General features: G+C 42.2%; 1 protein-coding gene across 4 annotated transcripts in view; it reads left to right on the top strand.

Moving 5' to 3' along the window:
• LOC109858659 overlaps window positions 1-17,980 on the top strand; it is a 28,681-nt gene extending 10,701 nt beyond the window's left edge. For 2 of the 4 annotated variants that reach the window (XM_020436145.1, XM_020436144.1), the window contains exons 2-5: window positions 11,434-13,423; window positions 14,095-14,345; window positions 14,462-14,884; window positions 14,990-17,980. In XM_020436145.1, the coding sequence (XP_020291734.1) occupies window positions 11,434-13,423; window positions 14,095-14,345; window positions 14,462-14,884; window positions 14,990-16,189 (3,864 nt within the window). In that variant the 3' untranslated portion in view covers window positions 16,190-17,980. Of the gene's footprint in view, window positions 1-5,518; window positions 5,678-9,930; window positions 10,664-11,433; window positions 13,424-14,094; window positions 14,346-14,461; window positions 14,885-14,989 lie in introns of those variants that run through there. The other 2 variants (XM_020436148.1, XM_020436146.1) reach the window with 2 other exon arrangements.
• Window positions 17,981-18,384: the final 404 nt, after the last annotated feature.

Genomic DNA, 18,384 nt, shown 5'->3' with positions numbered 1-18,384 from the left:
GGGACACACAAACTCGCGAGAGCGTTGTTTTGCATCGGTTTTTCTGCGGGGTTTTTTGAAGATTCGCACAACACGCTCCTTCTGCGCTCTGGCCTCGTTGTCTCTAAAATTGATGCGGTTTCGACATCGTTCCATCTAACAATGGCCGTGTTGTGAAACTTTCGCAACACGCGGCGTAGTCGGTCGAGCTATGGCCGAGCCGAGGTCTCAGGATGATTTTGCAACTGCCACGCGAGTTTGTTTGTTCGTTCGTTCGTTCTACTTGCGTTCTACCTTACCGGTCGTCCTGCACTGCGCACTTTCACATTTCAAGAGAAAAAGCACTGACCACCGCGTGCAACTACGATCACTTCGCGATCAAAAATAGACGACAAATCTCTGTGAGATGCAGAAATTGATCGAATTTTTTTTTCTATTGAGAAAATAATAAATATATAGAAATATTTGCTTGAAAAGAAGAAAAATTGAATGTCGCGATGGACGAAGCCCTTATATTTTAACTTTTACACCTTTTACATTCGACGGCTTGACAACGAAGATTAATATTTTTTCTTAAGCTCTCGATATTACGCGCGAAAAAGAGGAATATATTTTTCATTGAGAATTTCAAATCCTCATAAACCGAAGGATAATACGGCCGGCGTGTCCGCTTATATCTCCGCCTACAGAGGTCGCTCGGCTGACGAGAAATGTGGGTCAGCCCTCGTTCTCCTTGGAAGGCTTGTACGTCATGAATAAATAGACATTTCGTGTGCCGCGCTTTTGAACGTAACGCAATATTGAAAAAAATTATGGAGGATAAAAAAGATGATGTGCGAAGTTCCAAAAAAAAGAACGATTAAAAAAGAAGAAAATAAGAATTGAAGAAATCTCTCTAATTTTCTCAAAACTTTTCTATAAAAAAATATATATAATTGAATATTTTATTTTGAAGACAACACCAAAAGTTCTTTGACAGTCAAAGAAAAAATCTTAAAAAAAAAAAAAACGCTTTTAATCGCGTAATGTCACAACGTGAGTGTGACGTCACGGTAGGAACGGCCGTGATGACGGCCGTCCATCCACGCAATGTGCAGGTGTATCACATTCGCGTGTGCAAGGTACATATATGTGCAGAGGTGGTATGACGAATCGCCGCGGAATTTTCAGCCCCGCGTCACTTCGTCGTCGCGACGCGCGGCGTCGCGCGTTGACGTCATCGCAAAGCATTACATGTCTAATGAATGGTCTAAATGTTTTTTTGAGTCAGTGATATATATAACACAAACGTAATATCTAATTACTTTTTCGCAGTTGTAAGACAATTGGTCTGAAAATTTATTTTACATTTGGAGAAGAGACTGTCTTATAAAACTCAGACATTATCGCGATGTAAGGAAGACGAGAAACGGCAGTGACCGAGGAAGAGCGAGAAGATTTGTCTGACCTCGCTATTACGGTCCCGTTAACCAGGAGTTCGTCTCTTGCACTGCCTTTGCTTCGCTATGATCTCTCGCCGCTTTCCTTTTCTTCTTAGCCGTTCGCTAAAAGTCATGACTGCTCGTAACTACTTCTTGCTTCGAAAGATAAAAGACATATCCGAGGAGGTTTAAATTCCGAAAATAAAGTCATAAAATATTTTTAAAATATCCTGTGTCGTTTTGCTTTCAAAAATGTACGCAGGATTTAACAATGTCATGTCGTACGATCGCTATAAAGAATTGTGATGATCGACATCATTCTTTTTTGATCGAATTTCAAAAAATATCCGAGAGAGAGAGAGAGAGAGACCTCGAATTTAAAATACAAACTTTTTAAAATATTCAAACATCTGTCCACAATTCTGTAACCTACCCTAATTTCAACAAATTAGAAGTTTTAACATTCGTAGGAAATTTAATTTTCCGAAGTTTCATAGCTTCTCTTCTCGAGCAGATTTGAAATTCTAATACGCTCGGACCTGTAAATTCTTCAAATTTCAAAAAACTTTTTAATTCTTTAGCGCTCTAATTTCAAAACTTAAAAAAAGAATAATTTCCAAAAAATTTTGCTCAAATGTGTGTTTTTGTTTCGAAACATTTGTAAGTTAATCAATTTGAAGAATAATAACAAATTTACAACATCCACCATAAATGTCGGAAATTGGCGAAGATTTCGAGAAGGAATATCTTAAAGAAACTACGAACACGCGCGAAGTCAAAATCCTCCAAGAATCAACCAAGACCTAGATTCGACAAATCTAGATGCGCGAATTTAAACGACCTGAAATCCTGGCCACCCAGAGGTCCCGGAGAGAGTGAGAGAGAGAGAGAGAGAGAACGAGCGAATCCACAAGGGTACGTTGTACTCTCGGGTGAATGTGTGAGTCGATTGTGTACCGTGACACACGTAATAATACCTCTTTGCCCGTTATCTTCCTACACCTTCTTCCTGCACCTCCCCTCGCTATACGCTTCCCCATCTCTCTGTTTCTCCCATCCCGTCAGCCCTGTGTAACGTCGACCGTTCTCCGGTGCGCATTCCGCACCCGCAGCTGTGGACCGCGAATTGAATGAGCGCGCCGGTAGTCCTCGTATTGGACATGCAATCAGCGCACGAGGATACCGTGTCATTTGGATCTACAACCGCGCGTGTCAATCGAGGTTTACAACAACCGGCCGAGTTTCGAGATTTCAGATATTTCAGAATCCCTCGAATTCGAAGAGTTTTAGAAAAAAACGTTTCACAATTCTGAGCACAAAGATATCATTCTCGACATTTGGATTCGAATAGAATATTTATGAAAAATATCCGCACGTATAAAAAGTCCAAAATCTTTAGATTTTATCTCGAAAATTTGGAAAAAACGCAGAACTTGAAAATCTGATCTGTGGAATCCTCAACTTCTCGGTCAACCAATTGTGAAAGTTGCCGAGTTATTTTCTCACGGAATGACCTCTTGACGCGGTTAGCGATGCGTTGTCGTGGCAATTGTTACGGCACTGAAACGCTATAGTATTGCGGGAGGCAGCGAGTCCACGGTATGTATATATGCACGTGGGCTGCTATAGCGCTGCACTGCGGTGGGATCGATTCGGCCGGAGGTAGGCGGAACCACCCCCGAGGGCCGCCCATCCCCATTTACAAGCCTCAATATACACCCCCGCGGCGCTTCTCGTCCGTGTATGTCCGTCTCCTTCGCACTTCCGCAAAATATCTCTCGCGATCTCTCTCTTTTCTTTTTTCCTCTCTCGTCATCCCTCCCTCCCTCCGTCCGCCCGCCAACCCTTCCTTCACTCCTTCCTGCGACCCTCGACATCGTCGCATCGTGTTGCTTTCTTGTTAGACGGGGAGGGAAAGAGCAGATTTCTCGCCACCCTTACCTACGGAATTTCTGATTTATTTTCTTCCCACGAGCAGAATTTCCGACTGGAAGAGTGTTTATTATGCAATCAGAATTTTTGCTAGGTGGAGAGAGATTTGTTTAACGCCCTTAAACACGTGCTTAAGTGTGGAGAACGCGGGCTTGAAAATCTGCGTGAATATCATTACCGATGATTTTAAATACCGTAAAGTTAGACATATGTATATACATTCGATTGTTTTTGTGCTCTAGATATGTACAAACAATGTGTTGTATTATTTTACTTATTAAGTAAATATTAGATTGTCGGAAAAGTTTTAACTCTTTTTGGGGTTTTTTAATCGGAAGCTTTAGTTTAAATCTCTTTGTGACGATACAATCAAACTAAATATGCGCTATTTTGATAGATCTTTTGTTATTTTGTGGATAGTGGCACACACACACACACACATTGTTCCGTCGGTGTGGGATTTCTGCGGCTTCACTATACGTCATCTCAAAAAATTGTTTAAATATCTTTCGACAACCTACAACATAAGGTAGTATGTTGTAGGTTGTCGGAGCAAATATAAATTAATCATTAAATATAAAAGAAACTTTTATTAATGACGAAACAATTAACACATTAACAGTGTCGCTCGAGCTTCAGAAACTCGCGAGCTATTCTTAAGCTGAGTAAATTTACGCGGTTCGAGTTGCGAAGGACGAATGTAGCGTATTCCAGGTATAGAAATCCTCTCGTTTGTTACATGAAATTCCGCGTATAATTTTGCGCCGCTAATGCGAAAGTGCATATAAGTTGTAACCAAGTTGCGCGGTTTCGATAAGGAGTCTCCCGTCTCCCAATCAATTATTATTTAATTCGTAATTAAGATAATAAGATTTCGACAACCGCTTCGGTCACAGATCTGATTGTTAATCATCTTTCAGTATTCTGGAAAGGAGAAACTAAAAACTTTTTAATAAAACGTGCGTTTTAGAATTGACCTGAAAAAGTTCCGGGATGAAATTTGCAAATTCATGTAATTTTAGCGAGAGCTTAATCTCTATTTCGCGAGGATGTGAGCGCTTGTTTTCGCGCTTCGTACACACCGTCGTGCAGCTGCTTAGAAAACATCGGCCACGTGCAGCGCCGATATTAAGGACCACCTCGTAACGCTTACCCCTTTCACCGAGAGAACGAGAGCGGAATCACGAGGTACAGAGAGCGGGTGAGAGAGAGAGAGAGAGAGAGACGTGGAGAGAGGGTGGAGAATGTACGAAGGCGACAGTTTGATCGGAGCCTGATACGGATTTTCGTGGGAAAGAGAGGAGAGCGTTCAGGCTCCGTTAGTTTTCAGCAAAGCTGAGAAAAAAGAACGAAGATAGAGAAGGGGTGGTTCGCGTACATGTAGGGGAAGAAGATAAAAACGCTTCGGGTGAACGAAGGCGCGAGAGAGAGCCAAGATCAAAGCGATTTTACGACACTGGCAGACGGTGCGATATTACTTCACCGGCGCTTTCTACGTATTGGGAAAGCTCCCCGAGCTTTCTCTTCCATTCCCCCTTCACTCTTCTCGCACCCGTTTAATTATGTTTCGCTCCTCATCTTCTTCGCGCACTCGTTTCCTTAATGCGTTATCCGTTCCGATGCGTTCCGCTTGCGTTTGGATTTTTCTCCGGAGAATCTCAATTTCCTGTATCTAAAAAACAATCCTATTTCGCACGGGAGTCTTATGTCTCGCGCACTTTTAGTTTTGTTTTAACGAACTATTGAGAATTATTTGTACAAACGTTCCGATTCTTCGAATGACAGTAACCAAGAGTTCATCAAAAACAAAAAAAAGCACCGGTTTAACAACCGGTATTTACCATCGCGGTGCGTTGCTGTAATTGTTTTGTTTTTGTTTTTGTCAAATCTTACGAGAGAGAGAGAAAGAAAGACGCACGGACAATTCACGATTCAGATTTTTCAGCGGGAACACCCTGTATAGAATAGTGGAACACGTCGCCGAGACATGTGTGCCGCGTGCCAGCCAATGTGAGCCCGACGAAGGAGAGTAGCGAGCAGCCGGCGATATGTGGGCCTCAACACACATGTAGAAACACGTACGCGGGCACACACACACACACACATGCATACGTACAAACAGAAACGAGACGGTGTGGGTCGGCTCCGGCATAATAAGAGCGAGAGAACGGGACATAATACGGAGCCACCTTCGCTCCCAATGGCCTCTCTGGAAGCTACGGAATGTACCGCCACCCTCCCTCCGTCTTTAGCATCCCTCCGTCCGAAAGAGCCGTCCCTTCCTTCTTCCTTTCCTTCTTTCTCTGCCTGTGAACGATTCTGGGAACACAAAGTGACGTAAACACGTTAGTATATCATTAGATGATTGAACACGATGAACAACATAATCACGGAGTAAATAATTTTTAAGAAAGACATTTGCACAAGCGTGCCGTGCTTTAAACAAGATATAAAAATACATAATAAAATCCTCCGACTTGTTCCGAGTGAAATTTCTGTCGTTGATATTCTTAACCTGAAAAAATTAAATTTGTTACATTACTATTATTCACATCCAAAAAAATTATATATTTAAAATATTCTTTATTTATTATAAAAAATATAATAAACAAAAATTATATACAAAGTATTTTATTACATAGAATATATTATATTATAAAATTATTTTATTATATATAAAACAAAAATAAATATATATATATACATGTTAAGAATATTTGATTATATATGAAATTTATATATAAACACATTTTAAAAATTATCACTCCGGCATATTGTCGTCAATCAAGATACGACACATTAATATACATTAAATTATTATCTGAATCACGTTACGCACTATTCTTGCTGAATGACGCGTGATATGAGACAATGTGTCGTGGCAAGCAATTTATAGAAGGGGAGATGACAACATCTTAGTTTACAGAGAGAGAGAGAGAGAGAGAATAAACGGAGAAGATAAGAAGAATCAGGAGATAGCGTCACGCAAGATTCTACGCGACTGTAAATTGATGACGCAACGCGCTAAAAGAGAAAAGAGTTGCAGAGATCGCTCGCGATCCACGCCCGGTTCAATCGTCCGCTTGGATTGTCTTTAAATAGAAAGCAATTAATATCGGAACACACGACAGCGCCCCAAGATGGCGCGAGGTAGATAAACAGAGGCAGAGCACTGAATCGCGCGACTATCGACTAATCTATCGACTGTACGCTGTGTGTTCGTTCTGTCAATTCAATTAGATGGAATATCTGGTTTTGAGTCTCTCGATCGGATGGATCACATTCGCTTGCGGAAGTATGAAATAATCAATATCGTGTTACCACGATGTTACACCCAAACGAAAGAGAATATATTATTTTATTCGAGGTTTGTTTTAAAACAGTTGCTCAAGTTTTGCGATTTCTCGTTGCTTTCATTTTAAATCTGTGCGAGTTTGCATTAATTAAATGAAAAAACACAGGACGACGCATTTTTTTTACATCCGGTAATTAAACTCAAAATCCAGACGGGGTAATATTTAGTCCCTAAACTCACACACAGCGCGCTATGTGACTTCGCATCAGCGACGGATCAATACTCGCGTGAACACCGATCAATAATCCTGCGATATATCTTCCGCGCTATTTATCCGCGCGCGCGTTCTCTCTAAAATTGTGCTGTTTTAATCATTCCGTAAATTTTTCGCTTACGGTTGTAGATCGTTATTTTTATGAACGCTGAAAATATCTTCCGCAAAAATTCTTAGGAAAACAAAAAACCACCGTTCATTTACCGAATTTCACGGCTGCGACGACTTGAGTTTTCATCGCCTTACAATTTCAATCAAAATTTTTATCATCGCGTGTTATCGAAAATTATATAACAGTGAATTAAATTCAAATTTGTGCAGTTGTGCGCGCATTTCGCATTGAAGAAACTTTGCGTTAACAGCGGATCAATACCCGCGCGAACGCAAAATCAATAATCTCTTGAATGCGATACTTGCTATTGATAAAAAAAAAAAATTAATTAAATTTTCTATTTGTATGCAAATAAAATAAATCGTTGTTGTATTCTTGAGGAAAAATTTTCACTAAAATTTTGAAAGAGAAATTTATAGCATCGCTGTCTTTTTAGTTTCGCACAGCGACAATTACGACGTTTGCCGCGCGCAAGCGCTACGTTCTCTCGTTCGTTGAACCGTTCGTGAGTGAGTCGCTCAAATGTATACATACGTGTGTGTGTGTGTGTGCGTGTGTGTGTGTGTGCTGCTGTTGTGCGTTGGACGGAAAGGAAAAAATATAGATTAGAAAGAGAGAGAGAGAGAGAGAGAGAGAGAAAGAAAGGAGAGAAAGGCAGAGAGCAAAGAGGCAAGAGAGGGTAAAAGAGAGAAAAAGGCATAGCTCGCTCAACAATACCGCGCCAATTCCGGTACCAATGCTATCTTCTAGACTTTGTATCTAGAAATATTTCCGCAGTAGATTTTTTATCTAGTTTTAGAAGAAAGCGCTACTTTTCAAGTTACTTTCACGTAGCGTATCTTCGATTTTCAATCTTTCTGTTTTCCCGAATATGCTTTTTAAATATAAAAAAAAAAAAAAAATTTTATTGACACGTAGAACATGCCGATCGATCCTTTCGAGACTCGAACTCGATCCGGAGAATAAGAGACAAGTGTATCGGAGAACAATCTCGGCGGCCTATCAAATATCGCGGGTTGCGATTTATCGACAAGAATTCGCGTTTTTTTCCGTGCAAAACTGCGTCATTGTGTGTCCCGCTTATGTCGGAGATTTTTCGTTATTGTTGCACATACATTATATCGCACACGTGTGTCCATTATGTGTTTCGCGCTTGTTATAGTTTCCGATGATCTGCTTTGCGACCGTCAGAATTTGAGGGACAAAAACATTTGTAAAATTGTTCAATGCGAAGATATTCCATAGTAACTCTTTATAATGAGGTTTTGTTCCACAAAGTGTTGTTTTTAACTATAAAATGTTTCTATTTAAAGTTACCAGACAATTATCGGTTCGCTTATGACGGCTGTAGAAACCGCAAATTGTGTTTATGTGTATATCTTGTGAAACCAAAACTTTTCCAATCAACTTATTTCAACCAACTCTTTATCAGCGAAACAAGAAACAACTAGGTTTCTACATACATATACGTACATATATATAAATATATATACATGCGTATTGGAATATTCAAGGTTTTAAGTTTCAATATATATATATATAATATACGCCTTGCTTTTAAATTTACAGCAGAACTATTCTCCTCACTAACACGTTCTCATTTTTTTTATTACGCGGTTGGTAATACGAAAGAGATCTGCTATTTTCTCCGCTTTTATTGTTTTTTTATCCTAATTAATTATCCTATGTATTTATCGAAATTAAATATTAGCGAATCGAGCGTATATAACGTAATATTATACTCATATTACGTTATTCATGTAACAATCCGTACTTTAACAAACTGATAAACTCTCTTTCAAATATTTGTCATACATATTATACATTATTCACAGTATTGATCCGGTAGTTTGAGTTTAAAGTATTTATCTCTAAATGTGTGTTATATTATTATATTAATTACATTTAAAAATCATTATTTTATATACGTATATTTTTTAATATACGTTTTAACTTTTTAATATTTAATTTTTATAATTTTCTAATTATTCTTACAATCAAATATTATTTATTTTAGAATTCTCAATTATCATTTGTGTTTATGTTACACATTGCTCTAATTTGCGGAGACAAATTGTTTCCGCTGTAAATTTACGAAATAACTTGCGCGATACACAAAACTCGCGCAATTAGCGGATCGTAAATCGCAAATGAATAATGCTCTACTACGCGAATAAACTTTGCTTCTCTATTGAGAATGTGAAGCGCTACCGCTAAACTCCATGTGCTTCGTCCGCGAATCGAACTACTAGAAAATAAATTTTTTTATATTATCATTGCGCAATTGTCAGTACGTATTTTATTTTATTTTATTTTATTTTATTTTATTTTATTTTATTTTATTTTACCCGAAAAAAAAGTTTTTGCTTGATATTTGTCGGCGTTGTCGTTTTATTTTTTTTCCTATTTTTCGGCTCTAGTTTTTTCCGCGATGCAATTCAAAAGTAAATTAATCCGAGTCTCTCGTTGTCAAAGCAGAAACGCAACGTGTTATTAACAAAAAAGGAAACGCGGCAAAATTAAAAATACCATGCAAAACGTAAAGAAGAGCGAAAAGCTTGGTCCGCGCGCGTCGCTGACTAATCTGATCTACCGGGTAGACTGTGAGAACCTCTGCGTGTTTCTCCCGTGGCATGCTCTCTCTCTCTTTCTCTTTCTCTCTCTGATGTGTGTGTGAGCGCGCGCGCGTGTATGTGTGTGTGTGCGCGCAGCGCGCTTTATTACGTATTCACTACCAACACATACGAGAGAATCGCACAGCTTCTCCGACGGGCAAACGAATCGAGCCGAGCCGAGCCGAACTCTGTGAGCGCGGCGCGGCGCGGCGTGTCGGCGTTATCGTCGGCGTCGGCGTCGGCGTCGGCGTCGTTCGACGTTATCGACGACGCCGCCTCCACTCATTCCGCCTCGAGCTGTCGAACGCGCCGCACGCTTCTTCTCTTCACATCACGCCAACTCAGTCTCCTCTGATCTATCTTCGTCATCATTATTGTTGTGCCTCCTCGTCGTCGTAGAACTTCGTCATTGACGTCACTTTCGGGTCGACGTCAGTTGCTCTTTTAGCTCGCCAGTTGTTTCTCTTGTGCCGCAGACTGACGACGTTCCTTCTCTCAGTTAATCTTCCGAGATTCGATCGCTTTTTCCACGTTCAACAGTCTTTGCTGTCACTTCAGTTACTTCCTCCGAGTTTTTACCGCCGAAAAGTTTTTTTTTTTCAACATCTCTCAATCCCGATCGATCGATCTCTCTTGTCGAGTATTTTCTCAAAAATCTCTCGGCTTGTGCGTCAGAGTCGAATCTCGCGGCTTGTGCGTCTTCCCATGAGAGATCCGACGAGTTGGTAGACTCTCCTTCCTCTTTCGGTGTTAGACGTGTCCTTGAAGATCGCATCTCGTTCTTCGCGAATGTCGTCGCGCTCGAGCCGCACGTTGTCCTCCCCTGAGGACGTGTCTATCGCTCCGATGAGACCGTTCTGTCGGCAATTTGCGGGTCCTTGCGAGCGAGATGACTCCGGTAGTCGGAGTCGCGATACAACTTAAGGCCCTCGTAATCTGAGCGAGGCGGCTCAAATCAGGCCAAATTGCTCGACGACAGACTCGAAGAAGAGCGAAAGTTGGACCGAACTGGAAGAAGGATCGCGCGATCTCAAGGTAAAAGTTCCGACAAAGGGATCTGTTTGTAGATGGTTGAGGTTTTCCCGAATAAATCAAGACCGAAAGGAAGTTATACTTTATTTTTCGTCCTTTCTCTCTCTCTCGTCCCCTTTTCTCCACCGGCCGGCTTTAAATCAATAATCTCCAGTGAAGATTATATATGTAGGTGCTCTTGTAGTATCTTGTACTCGAGGGTTGATAAGGCAAACATGAAGGGAAGTTTTGGTGCGAATGGTGGATCGTGTCACGTTTTGGGAAATTGATTTTCCTAGTTATCAATGTATTCTATCTCTCCATCGCTCTCTTCTGGGTCTACCTGGTGGTGCGCGATATCAGTGCGCGGATTATTGATTTCTCCATTCTCTCTCTCTCTCTCTTTCTCTCTCTGGCTTGCTTATATTATTTTCAAAAAGAAGAAATATACGCGATCATCGTTTGTTAAGACAACGTTGAAATCTGTTTCGAAAAACGGAGGTTGAACTGGAAGTTTATTTTAGTGTCTTTAGGGTTTTTTTTTTTTAATTTGTTCTCTCCAAGTACTTTCTCTCCCTTCTGTTCATGCGATTTAAATATTACGAGTTACATTATTGCGTATAATATATAGCATCAGTACCGTGACTATTGTTACATTTAATTTAGCAGTGAGAGAAATTCTAATGATTTTATTTTTTTATCAATTTTTACCGCGTGATAAATCAAAATTAATCGATATCTTCAGGAACGAAGGACCGGTTTTCTAATTGTGGAACTTAATTTGGTTCTTGTAGATGGCACAATTGCCCGAGATGGAATCGCCTTCGGCCTGTCAGGAGTATCTCGTTGAGGCCCAAGAGGATTCCACCTCAGTGGATCTCGCAAGCACGTCGTCGACGACGATGACGACAACAACGACGACGACGACAACAACAACGCCAGCAGAAGATGCCGCGCGTCAATCCGTCAATGAGGACTTGCGTGAGAATTCGGTGGTGGTGCACGAGAAGATAAACGAAAACTCGGAGAACGGAGAACTCGAGGAGAGACAATCCAGTGATAATCTTTATTTAGAAAAAGAAGAGAAGAAAGAAAATGAAAAGGAAGAAGAGAAGAAAGAAAATGAAAAGGAAGAAGAGAAAAAAGAAGTGGAAGATAAGATCAACGAAGACAAAGAAGATTCGATAGAGAAAGTTCTTCTGGAACCTAAGGAGTCGATAAAGACGGTCAGTCTTCAAACTCATGATCTTGACGACGAGGAAACCAGGCTTGAGGAACCAGTCTGCATTTCCAGGAAAAGATCAGTCGACAACGATTTTTTACCAATCGACGAGGATGTGAAGAAAGTTGGTCTTGAGATTTCGGAAGAGCAGGCAATACAGTTGAAAAACGACATCAGAAGACTGTCGCCGGTGCTTGTAAGCACGCGAGAGAGAACGTTGGGTGAAATATCTTTGATTTCGGAATCGTGTTCCTTCAAGGACGACATCGATGGCAAAACAATGTCGAAGAGCGACGACGGTCACGACGAATCGTTGCGGGAGAACGAGATTCCGGTTACTAAGAACTGTGCGAAAAAAGATGTCGACGAAGCGAAACAGGAAGCGATTGCCAAGGTTACCGCGAGTTCTCCGACAGAGTGCACAAGTTGCGACGGTGCGCTCGAGATGATCAACTCGGATCGCGAAGAGAGAAAGATAGTTCGGTGCGACGGTCAAGCGAAGATTCTCGATGTTGATTCTTCAATGTCCTCGGAGCGCGACGGTTTCAAATCGACGGAATCGAATCAACATGACAACGTCAGTGACATCATGAGCGCGCCTGACGTTTCGATCGAAAAGTGCGTCGACGAAACGACGAGTGCTGTGGTCTCGGATCTCGTCTGTCGGCGTTTGTCGGTGGTGCTAAACCGCATCGACAACGTAAATGTGATAAAATCGAAAGACGATGCTGTTGAAAAAGATCCACTCTATTCCGAAAGAAAAAGAAATCTCGAAGAGGAATACAGCGCGCCAGGTAAAACTCCCTTGAAGAAACAACGGTGGCATAACGACTCCTCGCCGATGACCAGATCAAAAACAAGCGAGCTGATAGAACCTGTCCGTAGTCCAAATAATCTGATTTTAAAGAAGTGCAAAGTGGTGCTAGAACGAATCAACGACGACAAACAATCTCAACCGGCAAAACCCGATGAAACTGATATTACTTCGCAGAAACTCGAGAGAGAAGGATCCGCGCCGGTGTCCGTAATCGGACAATTGGAGGAAGACGAAGAGGTGGTGCTGGCGGGTTCTTCGCTTTCTGGCGAACGCGACCGAGTGTTTAACGAACTGGACTCGTCGGAGACGATGCCAAGTTCTCCGGAGGAGATGTCGGAACCGGCAATGGACATCGTTGAAGGTGTCGACACAGAAACGGAAACTGAGACCGGATCCGACAGTTCGGAGGTGTCACCTATCGTGAACATTCGGGAATTGCGCGATGTCGACATAGTGTCCGATCAGTTGCCGTGTCCAGAAGCGGAACCGCTTTGCTGCGTGGAAACGATGGCGCCGATTATGACAAGGCTGGAGACCGAGCGACCGGAAACCTACACCGAGGATTCCGCCGAGAGTTTGACTCTGACAACTGGCGCCAGAGACGACGTTAGATCCGATGGGAGCGATTCCGGTCTAGGTAATGAAATTCCTGGTGATCCTGGTCCCACACCGGCCCCTGAAAGCGATTCCGAAACCTCTTTTCTCGATAGACTGCCGGATGATATTCTCTCCGACAAAGAAAAAGGTGAGATTTACTTTTTTCTCCAAATTAGCGCTCTAAAGTAATTTCATTCATTCAGTATCTAATCAATAATAAGAAATATTCGTATAAAAAAAAGAATATGTGTGTTTTATTTATTTTCTATTGAAATTATATTATATTGCAAATTTTAATAAAAATAATCAGTTCCTGTTATTAATATTAAATGAAGAATTAATAAATCTAGACAACCAATTCCGAGAAGACCGGTTTCCTTTTAAAATCTGTTATTTTTAAATTACAAAAGTTCTAGGATTTGACAGCAATTTCCCATGCCAGTTCAATCTCGCAATTGCTGGTCGAAACTCCAGCGACGAGAGAGACGCAACTCGAATAAAACCTCACATTGATTGTCAACACGCGATATACTAGGTGTTCCAGAATCGATAGAATTCTAGATTATAACGAGACACATGATATTGTTTTCGTTGATAAAAAATTGATTAAAAAATCTTTTCGAACAATATTGAGCAATCGACTCGCGCTAATAATTAAATCTTTAATAATTAATATTTTTTATTTCAGTAAAATTTACTTCAAATTAAAATTGTTGCTTCGCAATTTTTTACCGACTAAAATTCAATTTCAAATTCAATTTCAAATTTTTTCACTTTGAAACATTTTTTTTTTTTTATTTACATTTCTTTTTTTTTCAGGCATGAACCAACTGGACAACTTTGCGACGTCGTCGGTTGCGCCCGGGATACCGGAACAGCCGCCCATGACGAGCTTTCGAACACTGCCGGCTAAGAGCAACCTAAAGCGCAGATTGATCGACTGCATGGAGAACGATGAGTCGCGGAGCAACACCGAAGAGCCTGTAAAGAAGAAGCGCAATATCCATTTCGACGCCGTAACCGTTTATTACTTTCCAAGGGCGCAGGGTTTTACCTGCGTACCTTCGCAGGTGAGAACAATTACTAGAAAATTAACATCTTTCTTCTCTTTCTTCGGATAAATAACTTAAAAAATTAGTAGTCGGATTTTCCGTGTGTAAAACACGATTGATCGTTCTCGTTTCAGGGTGGCAGCACGCTCGGTATGAGCGCCACCCACACACACGCTGAGAGATTCTCATTATCGGAACACGCCGCTGAACAGAGGCGAATTCATCGAGCCCGCTTGGCGCAGCTGCGCTCCGAGCGCAACTGCGCGATCAACTGCGTGACCGAAACGGCGTCCAGCTCGGAAGATCCGAGCGACGACACCGACGAAGAGCCGAGCGATAACGAGGATCTTGACATCGATAGCTACTACTTTTTGCAGCCGGTGCCGACGTCGCAGCGTCGGGCGCTGCTTAGAGCGGCCGGCGTCAGAAGAATAGATGCCGTTGAGAAAGACGAATGTCGTGACATTCGGGCAAGCAGAGAGCATTGCGGATGTGGTTGTAAGGGATATTGCGATCCTGAAAGCTGTCCTTGCAGTCGAGCCAATGTCAAATGTCAGGTAAGTCGCGCGGAACAAAACCGAATTAATCTCGTCTAATGAGATTTATCTGCGATTGCAATCTCGAAACTGATACGATCTTTCAACTCAATTCACGATTTCCAGGTGGATCGACCTGGCTTTCCTTGCGGCTGCACGCGAGACGGTTGCGCGAATAGCTCTGGCAGAATCGAATTCAATCCTATACGAGTGCGAACGCATTTTATTCACACTCTTATGCGATTGGAATTGGAGAAGAAACAACGCGAGGAAGAGAGTGGCGGCGATCACGATCAGACGGACAATCAGGGCCAAAGCAACAGAAACGGCAATGGATCATTGAGGAATATTGGTTCTCTCGGCTCTGTGATGGACACTGCCGGTAACGGCGACGTGTGTGCAATTCCAGGACCTAGAAGCGGAAACGGAGGCGGGGGTGGATTTACGACTCTGCATTACGAGACGAGTCATGACGGTGTTACCGGCGGTATAGTGACGGCCGGTTGCCAGCCGGAAGTGCCCGGTACGCGAGAGGACAGTCTGGATTTGTACGCAATCAGTGACGATTGTTATCCGAGCGAAGACGCAGTAGACGGCAGCCAATCGATCGTACAGCGAAAGCTACATCCAGAGTTCAGCCAAGCCTTTCAGAGCTTCTCACCGGGTGGAGCACAAAGCGGCGGTGGCAATGGTAGCGGTATGAACTTCCAGCAGTCTTCGTATCAGGATTACGGCTCGCCGTATGCGGGTCTCCCGTCCACATCGCGAGTGCCGCAGTTTCAACAGCCGCAGTTTCAGCCCTCGGCGCCGCCCAATCCGGCCGCGTTTTCGCACTATGGACCGTACGGCGCGGCTCAAAACACTGCGAGCGCCGGTCTTCAGAGTAACTGCGCTGCCCAGGTACATCAGGTACCACCCCCGGGTCAGCAGCAGCAGCAGCAACAGCAACAGCAGCAGCAGCAGCAGCAACATTCGTCTTACGAGACGGCGGTGTTTGCGCAAGATGACGCCGCGAGTACCGCGCAGTACACGAATTTAACCAATTCGGTGCAGCCGATGAACCCGAGCGTCGTGCAGCAGATGCAGAACAAGCTCGAGCCTTTCTCGGAACTGCTCAGCGGCAGATATTCGTACTACGGCGAGATGCACGAGCCGCAACAACACCACGGTACTTACGGTACTCACGGAACGACCTCGAAGATCGCGGAAATAGTCGAACCCGGCCAAGTTGCCGACGGGCAACAGTCCGAGAACACGTCAGAGGATTGCGACGAAAACTTCGGCGAAATCATTAAAAAATCCATGGTGGAGACCGTATCTGCCTAGATAAGAGAGCTCTTTAAATTGGGTTAATCCTCACGATGAGCTTGGAGACGAAAAAAATTGTGGGTTCTCAGCGCTCGGAACTCCTCCACTTCTTTCGAGCTCTTCGTCCAAGGAGCGCGCCCAAATAGAAAGCCCTTCGTCCAAGGCTGTACGAAATATATAAAAAGATTTCACCGAGTACAAAAGGTGCTCGTAAGTTTGGAGACTCGGTTTCTTCGAAGCCTGAGAAGGTTGGAAACCTTCGAATTGTGTCGCGATGACCTCGGAACTTTCTTTCGAGGATAATTCAGACAAAGGCTTCCGGAGGTTGTTGGCGGTCTTCACCTTTTCGCGCGCGACAAATAACGGGTGAACGCAACGCCCTCCAAAGGAGAAGAAAGGTCTCCTGGGGCCAGAACATCAGACTGAAGAAGCAGATCTCGTACAGGAGGTCGTCGTTTTAGGGAATTTTACAGCTATCACGTATGCGTCCGCCCGGGATGGAGAGTCTCGTGACGTTATCGTTTTGGCGTCCTCTCTTCGATTTGTATGGATCGATATAGTAGTTTTTGATGGGTCAGGCCAGCTCCACGACTTGGGAAGATCAGTAGAATCTTTATAGCAATCGAGAAAGAGAATTTGTAATAACAAAACTGAAAGAAATGTGATTCTAGATCGTGGAGTCAAAATGACTTAATTTAGGATGACGATGACGTGATGAAGCGGAGAGGATCTGGGTCCGAAGGGATAGAAAATCGGGATAAGATAAGATTCCGTGGATTTTTTTGAATCTTCGTCGGGATTCTCTTCCACAAGTGATCCGCGAGCAATTTTATTGAAAGATTTAAAAACGAGGTTGTGACCAAGAAATAACATGGGATCAGCTTTAGATTGCAGTTTAATAATACCTAACTTTAATACCTTAAGCATAGGGCCAATCGACCGGAAGCGGGTCGCGTGTCTTTTTAAACAAGCTTCGAATGTTGGGAGGGGGGAGGGGGGGTCTGCGTTCGCGAATGTAATGCAGGTTGGACTTTGGGACGAGTCTGCACTTGCTCTAAATTCGAGAGAACCGCTCTTAGAACGTTACGACTAGTATGTAACTGTATATTTTATACTTTATATACATATATATTGTTATATTGCATTGTTTTCTTTTACATAATTAATACTTTGTACATATATTTTGGGTTTCTTGTCTTGAAGAAAGCGTAAGTTCGGGTGAAGTTGATGATAAGTTGATGATTTTTCGTTTTTCGATTCTTTCTTCCTCTTTATCTTGTAACAGCTGTTCCTCCAACGATAGATGCTTGTCGCTACACTGTTTAGAAATCGTAAATCACTAGAAATGAATCGTATTTCACACACGATATTTCTTCTAGCGGTTGCGACATCGTTTTGATGGAAAACGGCCGACAATATGTTTTTTTAGTAAATAAAACTTTTATTTAAATTTAGCTTTGTATTCTGATGTTGTTGTCTTTGACTCTCGTTAGCGTTGACGAACATTGAAATCATGAAAATTCTTCACCTAAGTGCGCGAATCCAGCTCGCTGATTAGAGATTAAGGAGTTTTCGGATCTCTCGAATCTTTAGAGTCGCCAAAGTCGCGTTTCCTTAAGAGCGACATTTTCAGACGCAAAGCGAGTGAGGAAATTTTTTGCCGATCGCCGTTTCAAAAAAGGCGGGGGACAGAAAAAAAAAGAAGAATTAAAGAACAGAAATGAGCGCACACGCATACACATGACACATTCGGTAGACGAGCGTGAAACGTGAAGCGATTGTGATACTTGTGCATACGAAGAAAAAAAACAAAATAACGGTGCAGTCCGCCAGATTTATAGAGTTAAGGGACAAATTATATGGACCTTTTTTTACGCCGGTCAAATGTAGAAGTTTGAGAGCGGTAATATTTCTGAGTAATATGGAGATCGACGATTTTTAAGCGCGGATTTCGAGTTTCTTCTCCCCCGCGAGTTCGACAAGCGAACTAAACCTCGAAAATCTCGATCATGACGAGCGCGCCAAAAAAAGAAAAAAAAATTTCTTATTATCGATATATTTCTGATATATTTTATATTTTTCTGATTACATATATATTAAAAATGATGGATTATTATATTTATTAAATTATATGTATAAAGTAGTGGAAGAGGGGGGGGGAAGTGTATAAAAAAATGTGTGTATATATAAGTATTTTTCAATTTTGTAAATGA

Source organism: Pseudomyrmex gracilis, unplaced genomic scaffold, assembly GCF_002006095.1.
Source record: "Pseudomyrmex gracilis isolate BER0280 unplaced genomic scaffold, ASM200609v1 scaffold_217, whole genome shotgun sequence".
Taxonomy (NCBI): domain Eukaryota; kingdom Metazoa; phylum Arthropoda; class Insecta; order Hymenoptera; family Formicidae; genus Pseudomyrmex; species Pseudomyrmex gracilis.
Note: the sequence above shows the minus strand (reverse complement) of the source record. Positions and strands in the feature narration are given on the sequence as shown.